The 12,601-nt window shown below is 34.6% G+C and overlaps 1 protein-coding gene across 2 annotated transcripts in view; it reads right to left on the reverse strand.

Annotated features, from left to right (window-relative positions):
* Positions 1-12,601, reverse strand: part of LOC132759281 (lipoyltransferase 1, mitochondrial-like) — a 23,449-nt gene continuing 10,848 nt past the window's right edge. Inside the window, exons 1-6 of one of the 2 annotated variants that reach the window (XM_060751026.1) lie at positions 12,229-12,493; positions 9,789-10,263; positions 9,219-9,391; positions 7,643-7,750; positions 5,453-5,581; positions 1-3,976 (exon numbers count right to left, since the gene is read on the reverse strand). In XM_060751026.1, coding sequence (XP_060607009.1) covers positions 3,533-3,976; positions 5,453-5,581; positions 7,643-7,750; positions 9,219-9,391; positions 9,789-10,101 — 1,167 coding nt within the window. In that variant the 5' untranslated portion in view covers positions 10,102-10,263; positions 12,229-12,493 and the 3' untranslated portion in view covers positions 1-3,532. Of the gene's footprint in view, positions 3,977-5,452; positions 5,582-7,642; positions 7,751-9,218; positions 9,392-9,788; positions 10,264-12,228; positions 12,494-12,601 lie in introns of those variants that run through there. The other variant, XM_060751025.1, reaches the window with a different exon arrangement.

The following is a 12,601-nucleotide window of genomic DNA, read 5'->3' on the forward strand; positions in this document are numbered from 1 at the left end:
TCAGATAAAATGCCACACACCATGCAAACAAAGTTCCATGTCAATCTACATATTCAAATCAAAAGGTAAACAAGATATGTTTGTAAAACATGTGTGCCCCCTATCAGCACCAATTAGTCATGTGATAAGGTTATTATGACTTCTGACCCAGTGATCAAACAATTAATAAGGGTTATCAAGTATCTACTGGTCATGACCTTAACCTTTGACTCCTTGATGCAAAACTCAATAGGGGTCATCTGCTGGTCACGACCAATCATCATACCAAGTTTGAAGTTCCTAGGCCTAAGCGTTTTTAGTTAATTGATCGGAAACCGTTTTAACATACAAGGTCAATGTGACCTTGACCTTTGACCCCTTGACCCCAAAATCAATAGGTCATCTGCTGGTCATGACCAATCATCATACCATGTTTGAAGTTCCTAGGCCAAAGGGTTCTTAAGTTATTGATTTGAAAGCATTTTTACCTACAAGGTCAATGTGACCTTGCCCTTTGACCCCTTAACCCCAATATCAATATGGGTCATCTACTGGTCATGACCAATAATCATACCAAGTTTGAAGTTCGTAGGCCTTCTTTAGTTATTGATCGGAAACTGTTTTTACCTAAAAGGTCAATGTGACCTTGACCCCTTGACCCCAAAATCAATAGGGGTCATCTATTGATCATGACCAATCACCATATCAAGTTTGAAGTCCCTAGGCCTAAGGGTTCTTTCGTTATTGATCAGAAACCATTTTTACCTACAAGGTCAATGTGACCTTGACCTTTGACCCCTTAACCCCAAAATCAATAGGGGTCATCTGCTGGTCATGACCAATCACCATACAAAGTTTGAAGTTCCTAGGCCTAAGGGTTCTTTAGTTATTGATCGGAAACCGTTTTTACCTACAAAGTCAATGTGACCTTGACCTTTGACCCCTTAACCCCAAAATCAATAGGGGTCATCTGCTGGTCATGACCAATCACCATACCAAGTTTGAAGTTCCTAGGCCTAAGGGTTCTTTCGTTATTGATCGGAAATCGTTTTTACCTATAAGGTCAATGTGACCTTGACCTTTGACCCCTTAACCCCAAAATCAATAGGGTCATCTGCTGGTCATTACCAATCACCATACCAAGTTTGAAGTTCCTAGGCCTAAGGGTTCTTTTGTTATTGATCAGAAACCGTTTTTACCCAAGAGGTCAATGTGACCTTGACCTTTGACCCCTTGACCCTAAAATCAATAGGGGTCATCTACTGATCATGACCAATCACCATACCAAGTTTGAAGTTCCTAGGCCTTAAAGTTCTTTAGTTATTGATCGGAAACCGTTATTGCTTACAAGGTCAATGTGACCTTGACCATTGACCCCTTGACCCCAAAATCAATAGGGATCATCTACTGATCATGACCAATCACCATATCAAGTTTGAAGTTCCTAGGCCTTAAGGTTCCTTAGTTATTGATCGGAAACCGTTTTTGCTTACAAGGTCAATGTGACCTTGACCTTTGACCCCTTGACCCCAAAATCAATAGGGGTCATCTACTGGTCATGAACAATCACCATACCAAGTTTGAAGTTCCTAGGCCTAAGGGTTCTTTAGTTATCACTCGGTAACCATTTGGTCTACGGACCGACGGACCGACAAGTGCAAAGCAATATACCCCCTTTTCTTCGAAATGGGGGCATAATAATAATGAATCCGGGTCAGCTCGGCCCTAAAACATACTTGGCCCCCGAGTCAGCTCGGCCCTATTCTAACTCGGCACGGGTCAACTCGGCCCACTTTTAAAAACGGGTAAAGGACATCAAAGGAATCCTATTGTCACGGGCTATTATCAATCAATGTGTATGTTAAAGATACCGATTAATTAGGTGATAATTATGATTGACTCATTCATTCAAATTTGATAAGTGACCACCTGCAATTAATTAGAAGCTTATGCTATTAAGAAAACACGTTTTTGTTTCATATTTTTTTGAAAATTACTTTACAAACAAAATGCATCTAAGGAAACACATTTTTATAATATCTATATTCACAGACACAAGTATCGGACCTGGGAAGAAAAAATATGAAGTTATTTTATCAATCTGTTCATATTTTTTCTTCCCAGGTTCGATAATCATGCCTGTGTCTATATTAATTTTATTGAATCTGCAAGACAAATAAATAACTTTTTTTTTCTAAATATACGTTATTTCAGCAGAGGTACAATGTAATAATAATAAGATATTTCTTATTATTCATTTACCTGAACAACATGCAAAGCAAAGTAAATACGTTATAGGCCTATATATTTTTGTAAAGTGGGCCGAGTTGACCCGTGCCGAGTTGGTATTGGGCCGAGTTCACTCTTTTCCAATAATAATGACCAAGCTATATTACATCTTACAATCTGACATCTAAAAAAATGCCCATTTGAAACATAAAGTATGATAAATGTTAAACTGGATATCTGACTTATTTTGCAATTTAATTAGTTAATGGATTAAGTCAAATACAGCAGCTTGATTTTTGAACCTTACGAAAGGTACAGGTAGATTTACTGTCATAGCTTACTGTCAGGAGCCAAGCCAGGGCAGGGCTCTACTTTTTCTTGGAAAATGTAGTTTAAAATACGCCTTGTACCAACCTGACATTTAACCTATAAAATCACTGATTTAAGTAACATGTTATTATTAAAGGATTATATAACTGGTGTTTACATATTCCGTGTTATCTCCCCTGATCTTTATTTAGTTGAAATCGAAATTTATTGAAACTGGATAACACATTGTAACTATAAAGGATGATAACGAGTATTAATTTCAGTACTTGAGCACTCAGTCATTTTTCCAATTGAGTACTCAGTTACCAGGACATTTAAAATGTAATTTGAACCATAATCCATCTAATGATCATCCATATTTCTGTCAAACCTATCACATGAATGAAGAATGTAACATATAATTATAAACTGTCAGCAACCTACTTTCTTTTTCTATTTTGATACACAGAATTGACTAGTACTAAAAATGCAAGAAAAGTTTCTTGAAAATAAAATAAATATTGTTGGTTCAATTGTTGATATGGTCTAATTAATTGCTTACATCTGACCTTATTGAAAGGTATTAGCTCAGCAAATTAAAGTAACACAGTGGTATTTAATGTCATAAGCAATCAAGAATGATATAAGTGATGATGTTGTTGTTTATTGCATACACCTGTCAAACTGCTGATTGCCTTGTTGAGACATAAACAACAGTCAATTTCCAATAAAATTATCGCACCTCTTAATAGATATTTTGATTAAATTTAAAATCATGTCTTTTATATCGGACATATATCTTAGAAATTGTAAATTGTTATATTTCAGAACAATAAAACCAAGTGATATTTTTTTCCTACAAAGTACGCAAATATCAAATTAATTTTAAACTATTAAAAGATACTCAGCCGTTGCTTGTTGCCATCCCTATAAATAAATAATAAAACCACTGCATTGCTTTAAATATTGGTTGGCCATCCTGAACTTAAAATAACTTTCTGAGACAACTTTACAATCAGGGTTCACGCCGTTCACTAAATATGGCAAATGTTTCCATGACACATTGTAGAACCCAGTCCAGATATTCGTGTGTCTGTACAGTATACACTTGCTGGGCGATCCACTCCATTTTCACATCAGATAAATTTTTCCGCACTTCATTCGGACATAGTTTCGTCTCTTCCAGACCGATCCTCAACGTTAAAAATGATCTACCCACTTTAGTGTTATTTAAAATATTCAACTCCTCTAATTTCAAGTTATGTATCCTGCCTTTTGTAACATCTACGTTCACATTGAGAACATTCATATTGTTTCTCTTACTGTAAAATGTACGTTCAATAGAAAATGGAGGAGTTTTACCAAATATCCATTCCCAAGATTTCAACTCTGCCAGATGCTTTTCCACACCATCGAAGAGATTCTCATCCAATGGATTAACTGATTGTATTCTTTTCGTCTACAATAAAATAATAAGACAATAATAAAACCTTATAATCAGCTCACATGATCAATATTATTTGAAAATCGTAACACAAATAACAAGAGGGCCATGATGGCCCTGAGGTCGCTCACCTGTATATAGCCCCCCCCCACCCTCGGGCCAATTGTTTCCCAAAGGGCTTTTATTTGTTTATTTGAACAGACTTGGTAGACACCCATAAGAAGATTTTTCATGCTAAACATATAAGTTCTAGCTCATTGGGTTTTTTAAAAGAAGATTTTTAAAGTTTTACTATACACATATAGTTAAAAACAATGACACCCCTGGTGCAGGGCCAGTTTTGACCCCTGGGCTTTTATTTGAACAAACTTTGTAGATATTTACTTAAAGATGTTTCATGCTTAATATCTAAACTCTAGCTATTTGGGTTTATTCAAAGAAGATTTTTAAGTTTTTGCTATACACAGGAAAATCAATGACCACCCCCCCCGAGCGGGGCCAGTTTTGACCCCAGGGCTTTTATTTTAACATACTTGGTAGACACCCATTAGAACATGTTTCATGCTAAATATCTTAGCTCTAGCTCTTTGAGTTCTTTAAAAGAAGATTTTTTAAGTTTTTACTATATGCATATAGGGAAAATCAATGACCCCCTGGGGCAGGGCCAATATTGACCCAAGGACTTTTATTTGAACAAACTTGGTAGACACTCATTACAAGATGTTTCATGCCAAATATCTAAGCTCTAGCTCTTTGGGTTCTTTAAAAGAAGATTTTTTAAGTTTTTACTATATGCATATAGGGAAAATCAATGACCCCCTGGGGCGGGGCCAATTTTGACCCCAGGGCTTTTATTTGAACAAACTTGGTAGACACTAACTAGAAGATGTTTCATGCCAAATATCTAAGCTCTAGCTCTTATGGTTGATTAAAAGAAGATATTTAAAGATTTTCTTTCGGTTGCCACGGCAACCAGGGTTCTGCATGGAATTAAATTCTTTGAAAAATTTTTAAAGATGACCACCAAAGGAACATTCCTGTGAAGTTTGGATGAAATTGGCTCAGTGGTTTATGAGGAGATGTCATTTAAAGCAAAAGTTTACAGATGGACAGACGGACGCCGGACGGACGCCGGACGAAAAGCGATCACAAAAGCTCACCCTGTCACTTTGTGACAGGTGAGCTAAAAATGGCAATAACTAATTTAATGACAGAACACAAAATGTAACCAAAGGGAAGTAACTCTTATATGTAAAATAAAATTATCTAACAATCAGTTCTCTTTCCAAGTTTAGTACTTTATTATATAATTGCCCTTAGTGGTTGAGTATAAGGCATTTAAAAAAATACTTAGTATTTTAAACCTAAATATATTCATTTTATTCACCCTATAGTACCTTATCCTCTAAAGAAAGTAATCAGTTAAAAAATTCTGTGGGTATCAAAATGTCACTTTGGGTGTACAAGACCTGCCTGGTATTAGTTTATTACCTGATTATTGTGTACAAAATGTTCACTGATAACATCAACCAGAGATGTATAGTCTACATCGGGGAAATGATCAGCCAGATTTGTTACTGACATCTTTAAACTGGCAGTAGCCTTACTGCTTATACCTTCCTGTAAAATACAAGATTCATAATTGACAATACATTACAATATAACAAAACAGATATATAGGAACCTAACAATGGATAAAGGAATGTAATTACAGATAGAGGAAAATAACCATAGATGTACAGTAATAGAACAACAATAGATATACTTTATAGGAATCTAACAAAAGATATAGAAATCTAACAGATATAGGAATCTAACAATTGATGTATAGGAATTCAACAATATTTAAAGTAATCTAACAGATATAGAAATCTAACAGTATATATATAGAAATCTAACAGATATAGTAATCTAACAATAGATATATAGGAATCTAACAATAGATAAAGTAATCTTACAGATATAGAAATCTAACAATTGTATTTAACAATAGATATAGTAATCTAACATATATAGGAATCTAACAGTAAATATAGAAATCTAACAGATATAGGAATCTAACAATAGATAACAGTAGACATAGGATTCCTAAACAAAAGATGTACAGGAATCTAAACTTATAAATCTAACATTAGTTATATGGTTCTTATAATAGATTTATAAATATAACATTAAGATATAGTTTGTTTCCTTCAAGTTTTACGTCACATCGACACACTGTATAGGTCATATCGCGACGTTCCAGCTTTACTGGTGGAGGAAGACCTCAGGTGCCCTTCTGTGCATTATTTCAGGCACAAACGAGCAACTGAGTTAAAGGACCACAGATGTTCCGTAAGCTAGCTGGATACATGAAAGTATCCAAAGTCTCTGCCGGGATTCAAACCCACAGTGGTGAGAGGCAAGTGATTTGAAGTCAACGACCTTAACCACTCGACCACGGACGCCTCATTTTTAAGGAATCTAACATAAGATAACTTATAAGAATCTAACATTAGATAGCTGTATAAGAAAATAACAAGATACATATTAATGTTACAAAAGGTAACTTCCCTGGCAAAATTTGAATTTATATGGACAAGAGGGCAACAACTGTATCAGTAATGTAGGTTCCACAAATTACAAATGTATTTAGGAAAGATCAATTTCACTCATTGTTTCCTTATCATACTAGTATCATATTTTAGAGTGTTAGCAACAATGACTTGTCTATATTACCAATATAAAGTCAAGCCAGTCAAGATGTCTGTACTTTCTCCCTAGACCATAAAGTTTTGAATGCATGACTCTATCACTTTCATACTGAATTGTCTGAACCATCAACATGCTTAATACCTTTAATGCTTTGTTTGTTTGTTTTTGGTTTTACATCACATCGACACAGTATAGGTCATATCGCGACGTTCCAGCTTTACTAGTGAAGGAAGACCTCAGGTGCCCTTCCGTGCATTATTTTAGGCACCAACGGGCACCTGAGTAGAACTACCGACGTTCCGTAAGCTAGTTAGATAGCTTCCTCACATGAAAGAATCCAAAGTCCCTGTCTGGATTCGAACCCACAGCAGTGAGGGGCAAGTGGTTTGAAGTCAACGACCTTAACCACTCGGCCAGAGACGACCTTTAATGGACTTTTCCATCTTTCAATGCGGACAAAACCATCATATTTAGGGAATATTTCAAAATATGTAAATGTACTGACTGAATAGTGAACAGTGCAGACCATGATCAGACAGCATGGATGTGCAAGCCAATCTTGGTCTGCACAGTGGTTGCATGGATAGATTCAATAGCAGTCAGGAGACTAAAGGTGTAACTATTTAGGAAACTTTGATATTTGATTCAATCTGGATCTGGACAAGTCTTATTATACAACTGAACCGCATCATGACAAAACCAACATAGTGCGTTTGCGACCAGCATGGATCCAGACCATCCTGCGCATCCGCGCAGTCTGATCAGGATCCATGCTGTTCACTATCAGTTTCTCTACTTGTTTTAGACTTTGTAAGTGAACAGCATGGATCCTGATCAGACTGCACGGATGTGCAGGCTGGTCTGGATCCATGCTGCTCGCGAACCCATTATGTTGGTTTTGACGTGTGACGCGGCTCAATTTATGCAGAGAAGGGTTAATGGTTAAACAACAAGAAATGGTCCTGATGAAGATACTGTCATACTTACCAAGTTAGAGTTCAGAATACTCTTTAATCTCTGTTTGTCAACATTGTATAACAATGTAAAATGATGATATGTCTTTTTACCACCTAATTTGGATGCTGTTCCTGAAATCTGAGAATAAATCATAACTTTAACCCTTTACCACATATATACGCGAAACAACGCACTTTCGACCCCCCCCATTTTTAGGCCTCAAATAGTGAAAAAATGTCCTATTTGGGCCCCAAATATAAGTTTTCGTTTGAGAAATGTTGCCAAAAAAATTGAGCACTTTTTTGGCGCCACCCCCCATCCAAAAGATACATCAGGGGGTTGCCAGATGGGGGATGTGCCCCCTTCTGTTAGGGGGGTTTGAAGGGGGGCGGAGTCCCCCTCATCGCCAAGAAAATTTTGGACTTGTGAGAGGCTAAAAATAACCCCAGGTCGATCATAATGTAACGTGTAACCAACGCTGAAAAGCCTTTGACTCTATCTTAATCCCTTGAGAAGTTGCAGCACTTTGAAATAAATTTTGATGGAAAAAATCGAGGCAAAATAGTGATTTTTGGCAATTTTGAGATGTCCCCTCGTTGCCATGGTAACAGAAAATTTAAGACTGAGCATGTCGTTACAAAGGCAATGGTCCAGTCAACATTTGTGCCAAGTTTGATTAGTATTGAAGCATTTTTCATAGTTTCATAGGAGTTTGAACTTGTAACAGGAGGCTTTTCAGTGAAAACGGCCATTTTTCTTAATATGCTCATGGGGGAAAGGGTTAACAACACCATGGTTAGAATAACCCACAATTATTTCAATAGAAAAAGCTAAAACTGGTAAAAACATACATATATAATCAAGAATGATGTTGCTACTATCTACAGTTTAAAATATCTAGTTAAATGATGAAATAATTCATATTAAACCTTACCATGCTTAACACGGTATCTTAAATGGACTTGTCTCTCTTTTAATCTAGACTAAACCATTCATCATTTTTAGGATTTTTTTTTTCAAAATATAACTGTCACTGAATATTAAACAGTGCAGACCATAAGATTATACAAATATACCGGCTGACTTAAACTTCACTGGTTGCATAGAGTGGAATCTGTTGCCAAAAGCAGGCCAGGAGTTTTAAAGTGTTATTTAAAAAAAAATATCCCAAACAGTGATTTTACTGCTAAATAGAATCATTGTTATGAACTAGAATGCAAGGAATTACATCAAGAGGGATATGTCATTACGGTTCTAACACAACATCAACAAATAAATGCTGCTGCACCTGACATCAAGCTAAATTGCACATAATTTGTTTCCGTACTTATTTTCAGCTTCTTGCATTTTTAATGGTTACGTCACATGTCTAAATATAGATCGTCGACAGTGATGACACTTTTGGTCCTTATATTTTCAATAGGGCAAAATGCAAATTGTGTAAGAATAATTTGTAACTAGTACATCTTGTATTTGACAATTATAGATTTTCTTGCACAGATTACACTTCTCGAGTTCTGTTTGCATATGTCATGCTTTCCTCAGGTATACTCAAAAAGAAAACTAGCTAAAACGTAAATTAAATTTACAAATATCCTTATCATACCTTATAATTATCTTGAAACATGAGATCATCTCTGTTATTAATGGCAATAGGAATATTCCATTGTGATTTTATAGCATCGACAACAAGTTGTAGATTTCTACGTCTGTTATATAGAGAGCTCTCCATTAAGAATGAACAGTTTAGATTCCCCTCATCATGATACACTGTCCCTCCTGTAACATATAATAAATATAACTGTTAATATTCTGTTATTTATATAATAGAATAAATATATATCTTAACTCCTTTGTTATTTTAAAATATATTTTTCCTAATATTTATCACTTTTTAAAGATGTAACAATTTAGGTCATGTATGTGTAACATTATGTGCCTGCCTAAAACAAGCATATACTTATCTATTAACCAAGCAAAAACATACAGGTTAAAATTGACAATCATTTTTGTAAGGGTTGCAATAAATTTTATTCCTCAAAATTTGAAAATGATCTTTGTGAAGTCTATCAAAACATAAATAAATTTTGTTTGTACTACAATACACTGGACCAAAACTACATTTTGTCTCAAAAGTGTAAACTATAAGACTAAATGCTAGATGAACGTTACTTACCACCACTTTTACGCCTCACAAGATCGACCTCATGTTTCTCACAGTATGGCACGTTACACTCCACCCATGGATTCTGATGTCTTCCAAAAACAACACACGGCTTATTCCTCCACAACAACAACACTGACTCGTTCTGAAAATCTGTGTTCTCAAACAACCAGTCTTCTAATGCAAGATTCTCGTAGATATTCGTCGATGAAGATATGATAACTCTGTGACTTCTGTGAGCTTTTGAAGAACACAGTCTGTACATCATGTTACCCAGTCTATATTTAGGCATCAATATCTGCCAGCTTCTCCTCAGCATCCCCATTCTTGTTAATCTCTCTTTAATATCACCTTGCTCAATATAATGTTCACTATGCAATGTTTATGAACATTATAATACTTTAAACATGTCAAACTTGATAATCAATTGATCCTGTGAAGAGCATTATAATTTTTAAGGTCTTAAATGACTCATTCTCTGTCGAACCTGAAAAATAAAACATAAACTTTTATGAAATCCAATGATACAATATTCTGGTCCTGTGTACCATAAATACTAGAAAGGAATTCAATCAAAATCAATAAAGCAAATGTACAGGACAGCTAGGATATACATGAAGTTTTATAACATTTCTTACCCATGTACATTGTATATATAACATGCATATTTTTGTGACTTTTTGCTTTTTGTTTGTTTCCAAACAATTTTAGTCATATCTCAGCAGATGGTCCACAACCCAGCTTTCTTGGATAACTAACTAGTAATTACCAATTTTTCTGTATGTGACTGCATACTTTTCATTCACTTATCTGAATCATCTGGATTAAGACAAATCGCCATTAGACTCAAAATCCAGATTAAGACAAATGGCAATTCAACTCATTGTCCGGATTAAGACAAATGAGCATTAGACTCACTGTCTCGATTAAGACAAATGGCCATTAGACCCATAATAAAAGAAATGATTGTCTAGATTAAGACAAATGGCCATTAGACTCACTGTCTGGATTAAGACAAACTGCCATTAGACTAACTGTCCAGATTAAGACAAATGGCCATTAGATTAACTTTCAGGATTAAGACAAATGGCCATAAGACTCATTGTCTGGATTAAGACAAACAGCCATGAGACTAAATGTTCAGATTTAGACAAATGGCCATTAGACTCAATGTCTTGTTTAAGACAAATGGCCATTAGTTTTACTGTTCGGATTAAGAACAAATGGTCATTAGTCTCACTGTCTTGATTAAGACAAATGCCCATTAGACTCACTATCTGAATTAAGACAAATGGCCATTAGACTTATTGTCTGGATTAAGACAAATGGTTATCAGACTCAATGTCCGAATTTAGACAAATGGCCATTAGATTAAGACAAACAGCCATTAGACTCAATGCCAGGTATCAAAATGAATATCAAGGAGAAATTTTGCATCACCCCCAAGGGTCAAACCGGCTGTCCCTGGATTATAAATCTGACACTCACCCTACTGATCTTACAGGCAGACTAACTGTGACTTATTACTGCCACAAAAACTGAGCAAGCACAAAAAAGAATCTTTAAGAATGTACAGATATTTCTGGCTATACTGATTGCATGTGTACCAACCTAACAGCGACCCTGCTTGGTTTTTTAATTTCTATTAAATGAAGGTTTTGTTAAAGGGACACATACTTAAACTCTGTAAAATCTTAATACCTGGATTCATATTCATGATTTATACCTGGCTTTAAAATTACCAATTCATTGCATTTTAAATCAAATGGAATGAACTTCTATACAAAATATAGGGTAAAATTAATTTTAAACATGCTAATGCAGAAAGACTTCCTTCTCATTCAGTGCAAATATTAACAAATACATTTATGTACCTACTTTTCAAGGTACATGATAAGGTAATAAAATCCTTAAATCATGTGTGCTTGATATTTGAGACAGCCTAACATTTTCATGTAATTTTTTGTGTTTAATTTTTAAACTATATGAATAGATTTTTGTATTTATTCATAACATCAAATCTTTCTGGAGATCTTATTCAAAAATATTAGAATTGGATTTTAGAGGATTTTGAAATTAGTTGTTGTTTTATTCATTCAACAATTTCTTTGTTTTACAAAGTTACTATAATCATATAGGATCTAACATGAGTTGCCATACAATAAATATCATTGCACAGGTTCAATAAATTGTTATAAATCAAGCATCTGGCAAATGTTACAATAAAACTTTATATTAAATGATAACTTATGTAAGACTCTTTTTGTTTATGCATGATTTTGTACATCGCATGAGATAAACAGGTAAAGAATGAATCGTAACATGTATGTTACACAATCTGTCACAGTCAAATGATTTGAAACAAACATATCACAAGCAACGTATCAGTTTAAAATTATATATATTATATAACGCATTTAACTAACGTACATAAAGTGAAATTTTCATTTACCTTTTGATCACATATACACATTAATAATGTCAATTATCCACAGTGTTATAATTCTCAATCTTAAAGCATGTTAGCATATCAGTTAAACGGGTGTAATTATATTTTTACTTCTGTCACCTTTTTTTCTCTTTATTCCTATAATTAATCAAACATGCTTTGTCCAGATCTGCATATATGAAGAGCTTTTATGAACACAGAAGACAACAAAATATCAATAAATAACACAATTTATTTATTCACATTTTGATACGCATGTTGCACTTGAATGGCGAGTTTAAAAATTCGATATAACTAAATATGCAAGTATAATTATTTGTACTTCTACGAGCACCTGACAATTTTTTTTTGTTCATGAAAAAATTATTCATCATGC

Source organism: Ruditapes philippinarum, unplaced genomic scaffold (assembly GCF_026571515.1).
Source record: "Ruditapes philippinarum isolate M1 unplaced genomic scaffold, ASM2657151v2 ctg3030_1_1_1_1, whole genome shotgun sequence".
Taxonomy (NCBI): Eukaryota; Metazoa; Mollusca; class Bivalvia; order Venerida; family Veneridae; genus Ruditapes; species Ruditapes philippinarum.